At 41.3% G+C, this 19029-nt stretch overlaps 1 protein-coding gene across 5 annotated transcripts in view; it reads right to left on the bottom strand.

The window, feature by feature from the left end:
• Nucleotides 1-10151: 10151 nt before the first annotated feature.
• NVL (nuclear VCP like) overlaps nt 10152-19029 on the bottom strand; it is a 102937-nt gene continuing 94059 nt past the window's right edge. For 2 of the 5 annotated variants that reach the window (XM_029228328.1, XM_029228327.1), the window contains one exon: nt 10162-11250. In XM_029228328.1, coding sequence (XP_029084161.1) covers nt 11206-11250 — 45 coding nt within the window. In that variant the 3' untranslated portion in view covers nt 10162-11205. Of the gene's footprint in view, nt 11251-19029 lie in introns of all 5 variants that reach the window. The other 3 variants (XR_003794407.1, XR_003794408.1, XM_029228329.1) reach the window with 3 other exon arrangements.

Consider the following 19029-nt stretch of genomic DNA (forward strand, 5'->3'; position numbering starts at 1 on the left):
AAAAGCAAGATTATGGATGACTCACATACCTTTCTGCTGCCTTGCTGTGCATTTCTACAAGTTCCTTTAGCAACAGAAAAATGAACGAAGTTATCCACACGTGTATTAAATGGCTCTCTCCCATAGCGAAGTGCTCTGCACTTAATCCTTTTTTGTGCCAACCGATGGCCAGCACTTAAGAGGACTTAAGCCCTCTCTCCTTTCCTGAGTCACCGTTTTTTTGCCTTGTGACTACGCTTGGGGCGTTATTTAAACCCTAGACGTTTAAACTTTCCATAATTGTGCTCTGTTTCCTTAAAGAAAGGGGTTTTCAGTGGATAAGACTTGCCCAACTCTGCCTCTCTCTAGCCATGGGCAAGTCTCTTTATTTGCAAACTGATGATAAAGTCACACATCCCTCCCAGGGCTACAGTGAGAAGTGAATGAGTTAAAATGTGGGAAGGCTGGCAGCTCACAGCCACTGTCCCTCAGCCTCGAGGTAATGACCCGTGAGGCCACCGGGAGTGCAGGTATGATGGCTCTGCACGGCCCCTCCTCTGCAGAGGTTAGGGGTCATCAATGTCACAGATGGAGCTTGGGACAGGAGCAATGCTGCGACGTCCTGCCCTGGAGAGTGAGGAGGACAGAGGCAAGACCAGACCACCAACCTGGCCTGTTATGGGGCTTGAAAGTACCCGAGGGTCTGCCGGTCAACCTGGAAGAGGCTGACCAGGTGTCATGGATCTGATGAAGAGGCTGGCAGCACATGAAGGGACGGTGGCACAGCTAGGTGTAGATGCCTTTGACTGACGGACATTTAGGTTCTGTGGTCTCGTGGGGCAGAGTACCCTCTCCCCCAAAGGCTACCTGCCTCTCTTTCACTCCTTGTCCCCTCCCACCACGTAAAATAACCACCGACCCACAGACCCACGCACAGCTCTCGCCAGCCCTTTCCCTCCTTTTTTTCACAGCACTTACCACTTGTTCTATTTGGTGTGTGTGCATAACATAGACATACCTGGACTTACTGACTCTGCCCTTTTCTTCTCCCCATGCCCTCCCCCACCGTGGGAGGGGGAGACGCCCTTGGGGGAGGGACTTGAGTTTTGCTCTGAGCTGTACTGTCTGCAACTAGCACTGAACCTGCTCAGTTACAGGTTAAGAAATATTTGTTGAATGAATTAATGAAATCTCTCCTCCCACTTACATGACTGCTTTTCAGTTTCTAATTTCAAGTTACGAGTGGACTATGGACTGCAAACTACTATATCTATTGTGTCCTGATGCCAATTAAAAAAAAAAATCAATCTTTAGACTCACCTGAAATGAACCTGATTTTCATCTGGCATCTGAACCTGTTACAGGTCCCAAGTGAGAACAAATTTAGCATCCTTCAAGATTTGAGACCTCACGTAAATCCCAAAGTCTTCCCTTTCTTCCAGTTTTGTCACACACTAAGCAGCGGGAAGGAGGGTTCCTGGCGTTTGTCCCTCATCCCCTTTGCTGCTAATCATGCTGTGCTCCCTACCCGGCTCAGCCTCTTGACCTCAAATGCCTCTACTGCTCTCCAGCAGGGATAGAAGGAGCCTGTGAAGTTCCACCGGGGCAAATTTTCATTGTTGTGTGTCAGCTCATCCCACAGCCAGCTGCTTGGACTTGGCTGCAGGGGAAGGAAAGGAAGGAGGGGGGAAAGTGTGGCACCAGAGCTGTCACTGGGCTAACAACTCTCCAGGGGCTTCACCTTGAGAACGAGGGTGGCAGGCACATCTGGACTGCACGTGATCTCCAGGGCGGCTTCGTTTGCTCAGTCAAGATCATCAGGAAGCCAGCGTTGGCAGATCTCGCTTCTGCTTCCTCTCTTTTTCAACGTGACTGAGGCTTTAGCTGGTCATGTAATTTACCTCAGTACAGCACGGAATATAGTCAATAATATTGTAATAATTTTGTATGGTGACAGACGCTTACTAGACATTGTGGTGGTCAATTCATAATGCATATAAATGTCAGAGCACTACGTTGTACACCTAAAACTAATATAATATTGTACGTCAACTATATTTCAATAAAAGAAAAAAATCACCCAAGCCCCATCCAGGAACTCTGATTCAACAGGTCTGCAGCGAGGCCTAGGTAGCATTTTTAAAAAAAATTTTATTGAAGTAAAGTTGAATTACAATGTTGTGTCAATTTCTCTGTACAGCAAAGTGATTTAGTTATATATATATTCTTTTTCATATTCTTTTCCATTCTGGTTTGTCACAGGATATTGAATATAGTTCCCTGTGCTACCCAGTAGGACCTTGTTGTTTATCCATCTATATATGATAGTTTGCGTCTGTTAATCTCAATCTTCCAATCCTTCCCTTCCCCATTCTCCCCACCCTTGGCAACCACAAGTCTGTTCTCTATGTCTGAGTCTGTTTCATTTTCGTAGATATGCTCATTTGGGTTGTATTTTAGATTCCACATATAAGTGATATCATATGGTATTTTGTTTTTCTCTTTCTGACCTTCTTTGCTTATTATGACAATCTCTAGGTCCATCCATGTTGCTGCAAGTGGCATTATTTCATTCTTTTTTATGGCTGAGTAATATTCCATTGTATATATGTACCACATCTTCTTTATCCATTCATCTGTCAATGGACATTTAGGTTGTTTCCATGTTTTGGCTATTGTAAATACTGCTGCTATGAACATAGGGGTGCATGTATCATTTTGAATTACGGTTTTGTCTGGATATATGCCCAGGACTGGGACTGCTGGATCATATGGCAACTCCCATTTTTAGTTTATTGAGGAACTGCCATACTGTATTCCATAGTGGCTGTACCAATTTACATTCCCACCAACAGTGTAAGACGGGTCCCTTTTCTCCACAGCCTCTCCGGCATTTATTATTTGTAGACTTTTTAATGATGGCCATTCGTGCAGTGTGAGGTGGTACCTCATTATTGTTTTGATTTGCATTTCTGTAATAATTAGCGATGAGCATCTTTTCATGTGCCTATTGGCCATCTGTATGTCTTCTTTGGAGAAATGTCTATTTAGGTCTTTTGCACATTTTTTGATTGGGTCATTTGAGTTTTTTTGTTACTGAATTGTATGAGCTGTTCATATATTTTGGAAATTAAACCCTTGTCGGTTGCAACATTTGCAAATATTTCCTCCCAGTCCGTAGGTTGTCTTTCACTTTGTTTATGGTTTCCTTTGCTGTGCAAAAGCTTGTAAGTTTGATTAGGTCCCATTTGTTTATTTTTGCTTTCATTTCTATTGACTTGGGAGACTGCCAGGTAGCCTATTTTTAAGAGCGTCAGTTGATTCTTGTGTCATCGAGTTGAGAAATCCTAACAGAGGATTCAAAGGCCTTTTATAGCATTACGATTCAATAGTCTTGAGAAGGAGACTGTAAGTAAACTGTAGGTAATATTTTGCAAGATAAAACACATGCTAATGTTGCTGGATAACCTGAGATCCCCAGCGATGTGGAGAAATACCCATTGTTCTCTAGGATTCAAAGGCATTTGAAAAGCACAATGCAAACATTGGCTTCTGATTATGACTAAGGAGGGATGTGAGCATACTCTAAGGTTCCTAGAGTTAAACATTTGCCCATTTTCTTAAATCTTTTACTTCCGAGGCTGGGCAATACAATAGTTATTTCTTTGCCTCCACCCTAGCCACTTAAAAATCACTATTTAAAATATACATGGACAGGACTTTCCCTGGGGGTTCAGTGATTAAGAATCTGCACTTCCACTGCAGGGGGCATGGGTTCGTTCCCTGGTCAGGGAAGTTCCGCATGCCATGTGGTGCGATCAAAAATAAATAAATAAATGAATAAAATCTTGTCTGTCAGAACATCAGAGTTTACTGAGCGGCAACTGTGTAGAGAGGTTTCTGATACTAGTTGCTTGAGTTCAAAGAAAAAAATGTTATTCACTATTTAATAAAGATTATTATTATTACAACTCACACTAGTTAATGATTTAGAAGGCATTTTGGTAGTTCCCCAGGGGACATGACACAGAAATCCATCTCCTGCCCCTAAAGCCAGCAGGATGTAGGAGGACAAAGTCTTTAGAGTTAAGACAGTCTCGGGTTTGAATTTCCAGATGCCACTTATTAGTTGTGTGACCAAGACAAGTTGTTCAACCTCTCTGAGCCTGTTTTCTCAAATATAAAGTGAAGATACTATATGTCTCAGTTTTAATGTATTAGTAAAGATACAGTTTATAAGTCCACCTTCCTCTTCTTCCCCCATCCCATGCCACCGGCAATAATAACAAAGCCTGTGACATTCTGTGTGTCAAGGCACAGATGCTCCAAACTTGTGCCGCGCAAGGTGCAAAATTAAAGTGGCACAATGTCATTTTTAATAAATGAATCTAAGCTGGACTACAAACTGAGTTTGGCAATAAAGGGTCAGAGAATCTGAATGCTGCTTCAACATCCAAGTTCTAAGTGAGCTGAGAGTAATAAAGGAGGCAGTTGGAAAAAAGCAGATATGAAGTAGATGCTCAAAGAGTATTTGTCGAATTAATTAATTTGCTTTTGACTCCTTTTCAGATAGGGCTTTTTAATTTGAAAAACAGACTTCCTTATACATACGCTGCAAAACAGGGCTTCTACAGTTCCCTAATCTATTTCCGTCACCTGGTATCTCCACTTCTAAAGGCCTCGGTTATTGTGAAACTCATTTAGCTTTCTGCATTATTAGTTTTGAGAAAGTCCAAGCTAGCAAAACTTCCTGGAGTCTGTAAGGAAGACCTATTGTCCATTTACCAGGTTCACTCAGTTAGCCAGAGGAGCAGAGGTTTTCCTGTCTGTGCAATGACGGTAATTAGAATTTTGGTTGTAATAAATATATATTATCTCCTCCTTAAAACTTTCTGCTTTAGAGAGAGAATGCTTGTGTGGGCCAAGCTCTTAGAACCAGTTTCTTTTGAATGCCTTGAGCACATTCAGGGGCTCCTTAGCCACGGAGAAGTATTGCTAAAAGGACTTCTGATCAGCAATAACTAAATGCCTGAGGAAGCCCCACCTCCAAAGCTTTGCTGATTTCTCTTCAGAGAGCCACGAGCCGTGAAGTTCCAGTTTGGCAGATTCCTGGGGTGGAAACAACATAAAATCTCCAGCAAATCTCCCCTATGTTAGCTGTGCTTTGTGCCATAGGGCAAAGTGATTCAATTGTGCTATTAAAAAGTTACTTTGTTCTTATTATGTGTCAAGTGCTATAATGCAAAAATGAATTAAGGACTCTGCCACTGAGAAGCTAGTACTTAAGCAGAGGCTGTTTAATGGCCACAGTCCAGGTCAGCACAGTCTGAGCAGAAAGTGGAGTGAGGGATTGGGCAGGGCTTCTCACGATGGGTATTTCAAGCCCAGAAGTGGGTCTTGTGTTTGGGTGGAGGGAGGAGGTGGGTAATGGGAACACTGTGAGCCAGGCCTGAGACGTGAAAGAACATGGTGTTCCACTGGAATGGCAATATATCCAGTCAGGGGAGAGGGGGCAGGACAGGTGCCAAAGGTGGATTGATGTCAGATTACAAAGGCCCATGCATAATTAGACCAATGTGTTTAGGCCACAGGAGGATGCTAAACTGAGAAGTGACATGATTAATTAGTATCTTTTGAAGGCAACCCCGGTTTCAGTGTGTAAGAGATTGGAATAGGAGATTAAATAGGAGGCCAAAGTAAACGTATGAAAGACAAAGACAGCTTGAGCTAGGCCAGTGTCTGTGAGAATAAGTACATCTAAGTAATAAATGCCTGATCACTGAACAGAAGAACTGAAGATGCCTTCCACCTTCCTAGCTTGGGTGATGAGGACTGTGGGAGACAGAGCAGGTGTTCAGATAGAGGGAAGGGAAGCTAAGGAGCTGTCGAGTTTCTCCCTCTTGACACTTACTGTGGTCTTGGAAAATAGAACGTCCTTGGCTGCGATGTAACGTGGACTGCTTATCTCCACACCTAAGAAGGAGTTCTTTGGAACACACTTTGGTGAGTTCCTCCCTCCCTCCCCGTCTCAGGGGCAAGGCCTACCTGGCAGTGGAACCAGACTGCATGGCCAGCATGCCATCTAAGGAAACATTCCCGAAGGCAGCATTGGTCCAGACAACCTCGATGGCTGCAGGCATCTTTGAAGCTCATATTCTCCCAGGAAGAGAGAATATTAGTGTTGGGCTAATTTAAATAACAAAATTCCACTCCCACTCACCTCTTCAACTTTATTTTCTCACCACTGACCAGATGGGAGGATAGTATGAGCAAAACGCCTGATGTTTTAGGGGAAAAAGAAAGAGAAAAGAGTGGCTGGCTTATCCTCAAGTATACTGGGCTCTATGCACCTCTTTACTTTTAAGTGACCCACGTTTTCAATAATTGATACTCCTATTGTTTTAAATTTTTGAAATGTTTATTATAAATAAAATCAGATGAAGAATCATGAATTACAGAAAAAAATTTCATAAGTTTTTAAAAAACCTTTTTTTACAATAAATTTATTTTATTTATTTTTACTTATTTATTTTTGGCTGTGTTGAGTCTTTGTTGCTGCGCGTGGGCTTTCTCTAGCTGCGGCGAGCGGGGGCTACTCTTGGTTGCGGTGCGCAGGCTTCTGGTTGCGGTGGCTTCTCTTGTTGCGTAGCACGGGCTCTAGGCACGTGGGCTTCAGTAGTTACGGTGCGTGGGCTCAGTATTTGTGGCTCACGGGCTTAGTTGCTCCGCGGCATGCGGAATCTTCTCAAACCAGGGCTCGAACCCGTGTCCCCTGCGTTGGCAGGCAGGTTCTTAACCACTGTGCCACCAGGGAAGCCCTAAAAAATCTTTTTAACTGAAGTGAACATACTTATAGAAAAGAGCTATGATAAGCACACGGTGCAATGAATCATCAGTAAGAAAACACATGCATGAAGCCATCACCACATCAAGGAGGGCGTGGCCAGCATCCCAGAGGCTGGCCCACTTGGTGCTCCTTCCAGGCACTGCCCTCCAATAGTAACCATAAACCTGACTTCTAATGGTATCGATCAGTTGCCTTTTTGAATTTTATACGTTAATAAGTAGAATCACACAAGATGACTTGAAGACTGGCGTCTTCCTCTCAGTATCTGTGAGAATCACCCGTGCTGTCGCATACAGTTCATCATTGCTGTGTAGTATCCTAGTGCATGAAAACACCACGTTTATCCATTCTACGGTTGATGGGTGTTTAGGTTGTTTCCAGTTTTGGTCAATTATGAATTTTGCTATTTTGGTGTGTGCACTTCTGTTGGATACATATGTCAGAGTGGAACTGCTGGGTTATATAGGCTAGTCACATGTCCCTTTATCTTTTCTCATATGACAAAGTGAGATTTCTATTACCCAATGAATCAACATTTTTAGTTCTCACGTGGAGGGAGGGGCTGGGCACAGCCAGCAGTCTAATTTTGACAGTCCCGTTGTCTAAGAAAGGTAATTCATTTAACATTTATTAAATGCTTCCTGTGATCCAGGCACTGGGCTGGATGCTAAGGAGACAAGACTGACAGGACCCCTTCCTCATGAAACTTAGCAGGACACCCCAAGTCAGACAACTATAATGCCTGCACATTTAACTGAATATTTTTGTTTGTCCTTATTTTGTAAAAATAAGTTGAAAATTAAAAATGCTGATGCCAGGGATAAGCATAGGTCTCATGGACCTAAAGCAATGGAGTTAAGGGTAGCCTCTGAATGATGTGGGATTCCATTTTATCCCAAATCTATCTGGCCTCTCAGCTCTGGAACACGGGCAGCGCAAAAATGTATCCAAATCCATTCAGTTCCTGAGTTCAGGTAGTGAGAACTTCAACAGTGAGAGATATTAACAATGACTAAAGATTGCGCCTAACATGTAACTAGGTGCTTTCTAACTATTTTAGCTTTTGGAAATAAGATGCTCCTGTAAACACAACTTTGATGTGTTTTCAGCAATATCCTGTGGATGAAAGTTAGAGCGCACCCGTCCTTAGTTTCTCAGACACCAGCCCCTCTCCCATCTGCAGATCTCTATTGTCAGTTAGATCATGTATTCCCTTCCTGCATTTCCCTCTCAGCCTTCAGGACTCAGCTGAGGCATTATTTTCTCCGGAGAACTCTCCCTGGACGCCACTGCCCTTCCTCTGTGCTCCTCCTAACGAATGGCATCTATTCTTATCCCTTCACAGTCATTCTCAGGCTGTTTTGCAACTGCCTCTTTACTTGTTTCACTGTATTAATTAGGACATTAATTTGGCTGCTTTAACAGAGATCAAAATATAATTGCTTAAGCACGATAAAGGTCACATATAAAAGTCTAGGCCAACTGTGTCTGAGCAGTGAGAAAACTGCTCCACAAGTGTCCAGGGACCTTGGCTTTTTATGTCTTATTGCTCTGTCACCCCCTAGAATGTCTCCATTTATATGGTCAAAGCTGGTTCATCATCACTTCATCACATTCTAGCCCTGGAAAAGGAAAAGTGGAATTAAGAGAGCAAGCAGAGTTTTCCTCTTTTTTAAACCAGTTGTGGTTTCTGAGGACATTCCCAGAGTCTGCCTATGGGCTAAGATGCATGAGTTCAAGGCAGGCTGCCCCCAGTTAATAATGGGTTCGCAGTCCAAGCCGCTTCTTTTTTTTTGGGGGGGGGGGCGGGGGTCGTGGCCCTCGCTGGGCGGCACACGGTATCTTAGTGCTGCGACCGGGGATTGAACCCACGCCCCCTGCAATGGAAATGCGGAGTCCTAACCACCGGACTGCCAAGTCTCCAAGCTGCTGCTTCTTTGTAAGGATGTGACCAGAAGCTGCACTCATCACCTGAGTTCATATTACACTAGCCAGAACTTAATCACTCTCCTACTAAAAGGAAGAAGGGATGAATGGATATTATGGGACAATCAGCTATTTCTGCTAACAAATTAGGCAGAAACTAGGCAACAAACTAGGCCAAATTAGGCAGTAAGTTCTGAGTTTGTTCACCATTATGTTATCAGTGCTCAGCACAAAGCATTTAATGAAACTGCCTAATTTTTCACGATGCTACAGAGGATACAACTCCAGATGCTTCTCAACACAGGACTGGACGTTGTTCACAAAAGAAAGAAAAGCTGGACAGCTGCAGACCAGAATTCAGACTCTTCTTATGCATGTATATACACAGGTGACTTTGAACAAGCTCTGAACCTTATTCTTTTTAATGGGGATGCCATCCGATCCCCATTGTATGGGGAGTATGCCAGTGTCTAGCACACAGATGGTACTTAGAACATGTTATCTTTCCTTCCTTATGGAGAAGGGCTGGCGATACCCACTGAGACATTAGTTGGTTAGCCTTCTGACCAATAACTGCCGCTGTCCAACCTACACAGCAGCTGATTTGAAAAGCTGATGGACACGCAGCCCATCTGATCTCTGATGCGGTCGACATTTTATGTTTAGGCTAAGCTAAACTACCAGAAAGTTCGGTAGGTAGACCTAATTGTCTAGAAATTGTCAAGAAAATTCAATCGTCAAGAAAATCCCTCATAACCTACATATATGATATACCAGACTGTGTCTCTCTTTTTTGACCATGTGGCTTGCAGGATCTCAGGTCCCTAACCAGGGATTGAACCCGAGCCATGGCAGTGAAAGCCCGGAATCCTAACCACGAGGCCACCAGGGAGCTCCGCGTGTTTCTCTTTTGATCTGGCTGATATCATGCACAATCAAATCTACTCCTCAAATTTCATAACTGTTTAAGACCTTCTGGCCCACCTTCTAATTTAACTTTCATTACTAATCATCTATGCCTAGGACATGATCCTGATTTGCTTTTTCTTTTGGTCTTCCTTACTCTGGGGTCCTACAGCACCCTCCTTTCTATGCCCCTTCCTTGGGCATTGTGATATTCTGTTTAGATGTCTGTATCCATCTGTGAACTCCTTGAAAAAAAGCACTGTGTCTTACTTACCTCACTTGCTTTGATCTATTAATATTTTTTCCATCTCATCAATTACATTCTGAAAAGTAGCATAAACATTTTTATAGACTGAGGTGGAGCAGAAATTTTGGAAGGAAAAAAGGAGGTAACCAAGGCCATCTATACAACCTAAGAATACACCGTGAGCAGCACTGTAAATGAGGGATGAGATGAAACATGACACAAATTAAACCCTCCCAAAAGTATCAGCTAGAGACCTGTGAAAGGTGCAAAGAGGACAGTGTGAAGGGGCTCCCAACTGGCTGAATCTCAGACAATCTGAACATCATATAATGAGAGTAATGGAAATCACACTGCAGAAGTAGTAATACCTGAGCTTGATGAGGAATGGGATAGTTACAGTTTCCAAGTACCTCCACACAACACACGTATGGATTACAAAGGAAAAGAGTAACTTCACAGTGGAAGAAGCTTGGCAGAACCACCTTAATTAAGTGACCAAAGTGAACATCACCAGTATTGGGGCAAATCAAAACTGCACATCAACTGACACAGTGAGAAGAGCATCACCTCATGATATCCCTGCCAAAGATGCACAACCTGTGTCTAATCACGAGGAAACATCAGACAAATCCAGATTGAGGGCATTTTACAAAGTAACTGGCCTATAACCTTCAAGAGTGTCAAAAGTCAAGACAGGAGCTGTTCCAGACTTTAAGGAAACTAAAGAGAAACAGCAACCGGCTGCAATAGCTAATTCTAAACTAGATCCCTTTGTTATAAAGGACATTATTGGGACAACTGGAGAAAACTGAATGGAGCCTGAGGATTACATGGTAGCAAAGTATCACAGCTGATGTCCTGATGTTGATGGCTGGTTATGTAGGGAAACCTGGTGTGTAGGAAGTGTACATTAAAGTATTTGGGGGTGATGGGGCATCAGGTTGGCCAATACTCTCAGACAGTTCGGGGGGAGGGGGAGTTCTTTCTATTGTGACTGCAACTTTCCTGTAGTAGAGTCAAGGTTGTTTCAAAATAAACATTCTATTTAAAAAAGGTATCTTATTTTATTTTGACAGTTAAAAATTATTTTCTTTTTCTTAAACAGGAGGTATAGGGTGTTTCCGTACAAGGTTGGCCAGATGGGAAGAATCTTTAGCTCTGGCTTGGCCTCATTAATTTGAGCATAAAATGCTTACATGAGACCACATCTGTGTCAAGTTGAAAGTGGACAGCTCAGAGCACGTGGGTATCTTTGGCAGCTCGATGCACTGGACTCCCTGAAGGCCTGCTGCTGGAGAAGTCACCGGCTGAGGGACCACTGCAGAGCTTCATACATCGCTTGATCCTGAGAGGAGAGGACAGAATATAGAGCTGGTCACTGTATGACATGGGTTTACCTGTGTTCCCCAAAATTCAGATGTTGAAGTCCTCACCCCCAGTACCTCCGAGTGTGACTGGATTTGGAGACAGGGTCTTAAAAGCGGTGATTAAGTTAAAACGAAGTCATTAGGGTGGGCTCTACTACATCCAACACAACTTGGTGTCTTTATAAGAACATATGATTAAGGACTTCCCTGGTGGCGCAGTGGTTAAGAATCCTCCTGCCAATACAGGGGACATGGGTTTGAGCCCTGGTCCAGGGAGATCCCACATGCCGCGGAGCAACTAAGCCCGTGCGCCACAACTACTGAGTCTGTGCTCTAGAGCCCACGAGCCACAACTACTGAAGGCTGCGTGCCTAGAGCCCATGCTCTGCAACGAGAAGCCACCACAATGAGAAGTTGCGTGCGGCAATGAAGAACAGCCCCCGCTCGCCACAACTAGAGAAAGCCCACACGCAGCAACGAAGACCCAACACAGCCAAAAATAAATAAATTAATTAATTAAAAAAAAAAAAAAAGAAGAGATGATTAAGACACAGACACGCACAGAGGGAAGACCATGTAAAGACACAGGGAGAAGACCGTCATCTCCAAACAGGGCCTAGAAGAAACCAACCCTGCCAGTACCTCGATCTTGGACTTCTAATTTCCAGATCTGTGAGAAAATAAATTTCTGTGGTTTAAGCCACCCAGTTGGTGGTACTTTGTTATAGCAACCGGAGCAAACAAAGAGAGGTGGCCTTACCTCCCTGATTTAAAGTCCATAAAGACTCCTTTCTACAGGGAATGCCCACGACTCATAATTGTTGACTAAAGTTTGCTGTAAAAATCAGATTAAAAGATTCTTATGTCTATATCTATTTAATGAAGAAAGCAAAATTCTAAACTGTATGGGGTCCAGATGAGAATGTGAGGCAGAAGCAGAGGCATCTTATACTACATTAACATTTGTAAGAAACTGCCACAGCATTTCCCAGTTGGTGGTATCATTCTACATTTTCAGTAACAATGTATGAGAGTTCTAGTTGCTTCACATCCCTGCCACCATTTGGTGCTGTCAGTCTTTTATTTATCTATGTATATATGTTTGGCTGCGTTGGATCTTCGTTCCTGTGCGCGGGCTTTCTCTAGTTGCCGCGAGTGGGGGCTACTCTTTGTTGCGGTGCGCGGGCTTCTCATTGCGGTGGCTTCTTTTGTTGAGGAGCACGGGCTCTAGGCACGTGGGCTTCAGTAGTTGTGGCACACGGGCTTAGTTGCTCTGCAGCATTTGGGATCTTCCTGGACCCATGCCCGCTTCATTGGCAGGAGGATTCTTAACCACTGAACCACCAGGGAAGTCCTGTTGTCAGTCCCTTAAATTTTAGTCATTCTGGTAGATGTGTAGTGGATTCTCACTGTGGTCACACTAACTTTTTTTTTTTTTTTTGGTGAGGCTGTGGAGCAACAAGAATTCTCATCGATTGCTGGTGGGAATGCAAAATGGTACAGCCATTCTGGAAGACAGTTTGGCAATTTCTTACCAAACTAAACATGCTCTTACTAGAAAATCCAGAAATCATGCTCCATGGTATTTAACCAATTGAGTTGAAAATGTATGTCCACACAAAAACATGCATACAAATGTTCATAGCAGCTTTATTCATAATTGCCAAAACCCGAAAGCAACCAAGATGGCCTTCAGTATGTGAATGGATAAATTATGGCACATCCAGACAATGGAATATTTAGTGCTAGAAAGAAGTGGACTATCAAGCCATGAAGGACAGAGAGGAACCTTAAATGCATATCACTGTGAAAGAAGTCAACCTGAAAATGTATGATTCCAACTGTAGGACATTCTGGAAAAGGCAAAGCTATAGAGACAGTAAAAATATCAGGGGTTGGGGGAGGGAGTGTTGAGCACAGAGCAGTGAAACTATACTGTAAGACACTATGGTGGTAGATTTATGTCATTACGTATTTGTCAAATCCCATAGAACAGGGGTCCCCAACCCCTGGTACTGGTCCGTGGCCTGTTAGGAACTGGGCCACACAGCAGGAGGTGAGCGGCAGGTGAGCGAGCAAAGCTTCATCTGTGTTTGCAGCCGCTCCCCATCGCTTGCATTACTGCCTGAGCTCCGCCTCCTGTCAGCGTTATGGTGAGTTGTATAATTATTTCATTATATATTACAATATAATAATAATAGAAATAAAGTGCACGATAAATGTAATGTTCCCTGACCAGCAATCGAACCCAGGCCCTCGGCAGTGAAAGCACCAAGTCCTAACCACTGGACCGACTCCCCTCAAGTACCTCTCAAACCGTGTCAAAGGTGAACAGAAAATAGGTATTAGTGAAATGCTGAATTAACTCTGAAATAGGATAAAAGGGCCTCTGTATTTCAACACCACTGCTAAATAATGTATGTAAAGACATTTTAAGCATGCTTTGCTTACAGCCAGATTAAAGCAATTCCTTTTTTAATAATAAAATAACATTTTAAGTTATAAAACAATATTTTTGTAGAAATGTAAAGAAAATACAGATAAGCAAAAAAAAAAATTAATCCTTAATTTCCAAAGATAACTATTATTACTATTTTGGCCTTACAGATCTTTTAAATTATTATTTTTTAAGTATTTAATTTTTAAAGATAGGTAATACATTCACATGGTTCAAAATTCAAACAGGATGAAAGGTCAACTTTCACACCTCTGTCCTCCAGTTACTCAGTTTCTTTTCCCACAAGCAACCACTGTTAGTTTCATAAGTAATAATTTCATAAGGGCCAGTTAATATGCCAAACAAGGAAAGTAGTCTCTTTACCTTAATGTTGTGCCTTATTTTTTTAAAAGATCAAACAAAGTAATAATCAGCTTGGTCATCTGTCTCATTTATCATTTACTCAAAATTCATACCATGCCTACCTCCAGAAGAGAAGTTATATCTTCTTATTCACTCGTGTAGTTTCCAGAGATCAAATACTTAAAGATTTATGATCACCAAAAATATTAAAGAGAATATATTAGAATCAAGTAGCATCACTAGGGCATACATGTAGCCTTCCAAGGGATGTTCCTAAGAGGATAAAAAAAATTCTACCTTGTGTGGAATTATAGGTCCAGTTTTTTAATAAAATCAGTCATATGGCCTTTGTCATACTGTAGTTGATACCTCTGAAGCAAAAGCTGCTTGCAAACAATTTTCTAACATTAACAGAATCGAGTGACCAGGTTAATATGTATTCTATGTATACATCTATGGTAGTGCTTACCATACAACTCTTAATTGCTCAAAATGGTTCCTAATCCACATCTTATGTGATTTTAAATATGTCTTGTGAGTCTAGCACAGAGGCTGGCATATGTACAGTAGGTATGTGATATTTATGGATGGATGGGATCTTAGGCAACTCAATACACAGCTAGAGGCAAGAGGGACTATACTTGGGAAGTTTTTCTCTCATAAATGTCAATGTGACAGGCTTGATCAAGCAAATGGATGAACCATATAATCCTGAGTGTGAAGAAGAGAATCAATGTGTTCCGGCCAGTGGGTGTGGAAAACACTAAAACAACGAGTTACTAAAACAGGAGAGTTTCTATGGTGTGGCTTTAGTAGAGGAGGAAAAAAAAATTATAATTTATGTTTGAGTGAGGTTTCCTTCCTGACATCTGAACAATGCAATAGTAGGCAGAGTGAAAAGGCTATAATTTGAGATAATAGCTGGGAAAATAATCTCAAGGTCTCAACATTTATTAATAGTTAACCTAGCCTCAGGTCTCTGGTGAGCAGTTATTACTGAAAAAACCAAACCAGCAAAATAAGTTATGCTTCATAGGTCTATGAAGTGACACATGCTGGACAAGAGAATTTGACTTAATTGAGGGGAGAGAATTAACAGTGACTGAGAAGCAACTGGCAAAAAGAGTTCAATCTTCTTTGTTGGGATATCTGTCATAACAAATTACCAGTCTATTAAGTCTTCTTAGGACCACAATAGGACATGGCCTCTCACCAGAAACTAGGACAGGGCAGGTATCTTCAGATGGAGCCTAAAAGTTTGGTACCAATGAAGTGGGAATGAATGAGGAATACGGGTAGAGACTCAGAGAAGGAATATTTGCTCATGTGTTTACTTTCCACCCTCAACTGGTTACCAAGGATTTACTGGGTCAGGTGACACGTTGCTGCATTTGGCCTCTAAACTACACCCTACTATCATGTCAGCCAGTTGCTGGACACGGAATCCACTTCACATGCCGTTGTTGCCCAACCTCAAATTAACAACCGTGTGGCACCTGGGAGCCAACTGCTTCAAGGAAGAAGGCACCAGCTAGTAGGAATGATTTACCTGGCAGGAGAGCATGATGAATATTTCAGAACTGTAAAGACCAGCTCTGCGGACTTTGGGAGAGAATGTGCACACCCTTCTTTCAGTTTTCTTTTCCCTTTTTTGACATCTACTGATCATTTATTTAATGTTAACTCACTTCAAAGCAACTGCTATCTCTGTAAGTATGTCTGAAATGTTAAAATGTAGTAAGTGTTCCTTTTACATTTAACAAAACCTAGTGATTCTCTTTTAGTGTGAAAAGACTACCCTGCCGCTAACAAGTCAATTAACTTGATGCCAGTGTCTTATCTACAGCTTTTCATTCTAGGGCTTGAAGTCATGACCTTCACAAAACTATGCCCTTTAGAATCTGCCTGGCCAGAGTACTAATTTCCTAGTGAGTCATAGTGATTGGTTTTGTCATGGGCTCTAACCTGAGATGGACTAATCACAGGCTCCCTGAAACTCTCCTGCCAGAGCTTTCAGGGAATTCTCTTTCTCTGGGGATTATGTATGTATGTCTGTATGTCTGGGCCTGCAAACAGCCATCTACCCCCATGAGATGAAGCAATGAGGTTTACGGATCTAGCATGCCTGAAGCCAGCAGTACTCTCAACTTCCTTGTTATGTGGACCAATGAGTTCCTCTTTTTTCCCACTTACATTAGTCTGAGTTGGGCTTCTGTCATTTACAACTAAAAGAGCCCTAATATTAAAAGTAGAAAGAGGTGGCTGATAAATGAGCTGCTCAACCTTACGTTCAGAAAAACATCTCAACAAATGCCACACCTTTCTATTGGTTTGATGTGTTTTTCTTTTGGTCTGATTTTTGAAATGGATTTTATTTGACCATACAACTCCTCTAATTTCAACTGAATTCTCCTAAATTAGAAGGAAGAAGTTCTTCTAAAACTAGAGCTGGCATATAATCCAGCAATCCCACCCCTGGGCATATATCCAGAAAAAACTCTAGTTCGAAAAGATATATGTACCCCAATGTTCAAAGCAGCACTATTTACAACAATCAAGACATGGATGCAACCTAAATGTCCATCAACAGATGAATGGATAAAGAAGATGTGGTATATATATACAATGGAACACTACTCCGCCATAAAAAAGAATGAAATAATGCCATTTGAAGCAACATGGATACACCTAGAGATTATCGTACTAAGTGAGGTAAGTCAGATAAAGACAAATACCATATGATATTACTTATATATAGAACCTAAAATATGATACAAATGAACTTATTTACAAAACAGAAACACTCACAGACATAGAAAACAAACTTATGGCTACCAAAGGGGCTATAAAGGGGAAGGATAAATTAGGAGTTTGGGGTTGCAGATACAAACTACTATATATAAAATAAACAACAAGGTCCTACTGTGTAGCACAGGGAACTATATTTAGTATCTTATAATAAACCATAATGGAAAAGAAAATGAAAAAGAATACATATACATATATATATATCTGAATCACTTTGTTGAACACCAGAAACTAACACAACATTGTAAATCAACTATACTTCAATTAAAAAAAAAATTTAAGGAAGGAAGAAGTTCTTTGGTACGGCTTTGAACTGTGAAGGACTAGAACCAGAACCAGAAAGGACGGAGCCCCCAATAAACATTAACATAACACTGGTTTCAAATTTACCTGCAAAGAGTAAGCAAAGGTGGTAAAATAAAGATTTAATCTTTAATTATTATAGCTGCAAGGATGAAAACGTGGTCAAATTTAAGGACAGGCCAAACAACTTTCAAACTTTGCATGACATTTTTGTAGCCATCTGTAATAAAATTACTTGAACATTGAAAATGGGAGCTTTTCAAAATTACAGCAAGCAAATTAGAGAAAGAAGAACAAAAAAACCCCAAAGGTAGCAGAAGGAAAGAAATCATAAAGATCAGATCAGAAAAAAATGAAAAAGAAATGAAGGAAACGATAACAAAGATCAATAAAACTAAAAGCTGGTTCTTTGAGAAGATAAACTAAATTGATAAACCATTAGCCAGACTCATCAAGAAAAAAAAGGAAGACTCAAATCAATAAAACTACAAATGAAAAACGAGAAGTAACAACTGACACTGCAGAAATACAAAGGATCATGAGAGATTACTACAAGCAACTCTATGCCAATAAAATGGACAACCTGGATGAAATGGACAAATTCTTAGAAATGCACAACCTGCCAAGACTGAACCAAGAAGAAATAGAAAATATGAACAGGCCAATCACAAGCACTGAAATTGAAACTGTGATTAAAAATCTTCCAACAAACAAAAGCCCAGGACCAGATGGCTTCACAGGCGAATTCTATCAAACATTTAGAGAAGAACTATCACCTATCCTTCTCAAACTTACAAAATACAGCAGAGGGAGGAACACTCCCAAACTCATTCTATAAGGCCACCATCACCCTGATACCAAAATCAGACAAGGATGTCACAAAAAAGAAAACTACAGGCCAATATCACTAATAAACACAGATGCAAAAATCCTCAACAAAATACTAGCAAACAGAATCCAATAGCACATTAAAAGGATCATACACCATGAACAGGTAGGGTTTATTCCAGGAATGCAAGGATTCTTCAATACATGCAAACCAATCAACGTGATACACCATATTAACAAACTGAAGGAGAAAAACCATAAGATCATCTCAATAGATGCAGAGAAAGCTTTCGACAAAATTCAACACCCATTTATAATAAAAACCCTGCAGAAAGTAGGCATAGAGGGAACTTTCCTCAACATAATAAAGGCCATATATGACAAACCCACAGCCAACGTTGTCCTCAATGGTGAAAAACTGAAACCATTTCCACTAAGATCAGGAATAAGACAAGGTTGCCGACTCTCACCACTATTATTCAACATAGCTTTGGAAGTTTCAGCCACAGCAATCAGAGAAGAAAAGGAAATAAAAGGAATCCAAATTGGAAAAGAAGAAGTAAAGCTGTCACTGTTTGCAGATGACATGATACAATACATAGAGAATCCTAAAGATGCTACCAGAAAACTGCTAGAGCTAATCAATGAATTTGGTGAAGTAGCAGGATACAAAATTAATGCACAGAAATCTCTGGCTTACTATACACTAATGATGAAAAATCTGAAAGTGAAATTAAGAAAACACTCCCATTTACCATTGCAACAAAAAGAATAAAATATCTAGGAATAAACCTACCTAAGGAGACAAAACACCTGTATGCAGAAAACTATAAGACGCTGATGAAAGAAATTAAAGATGATACAAACAGATGGAGAGATGTACCATGTTCTTGGATTGGAAGAATCAACATTGTGAAAATGACTCTACTACCCAAAGCAATCTACAGATTCAATGCAATCCCTATCAAACTACCACTGGCATTTTTCACAGAACTAGAACAAAAAATTTCACAATTTG

Source organism: Monodon monoceros, unplaced genomic scaffold, assembly GCF_005190385.1.
Source record: "Monodon monoceros isolate NGI ecotype Baffin Bay Population unplaced genomic scaffold, NGI_Narwhal_1 Super_Scaffold_18, whole genome shotgun sequence".
Taxonomy (NCBI): Eukaryota; Metazoa; Chordata; class Mammalia; order Artiodactyla; family Monodontidae; genus Monodon; species Monodon monoceros.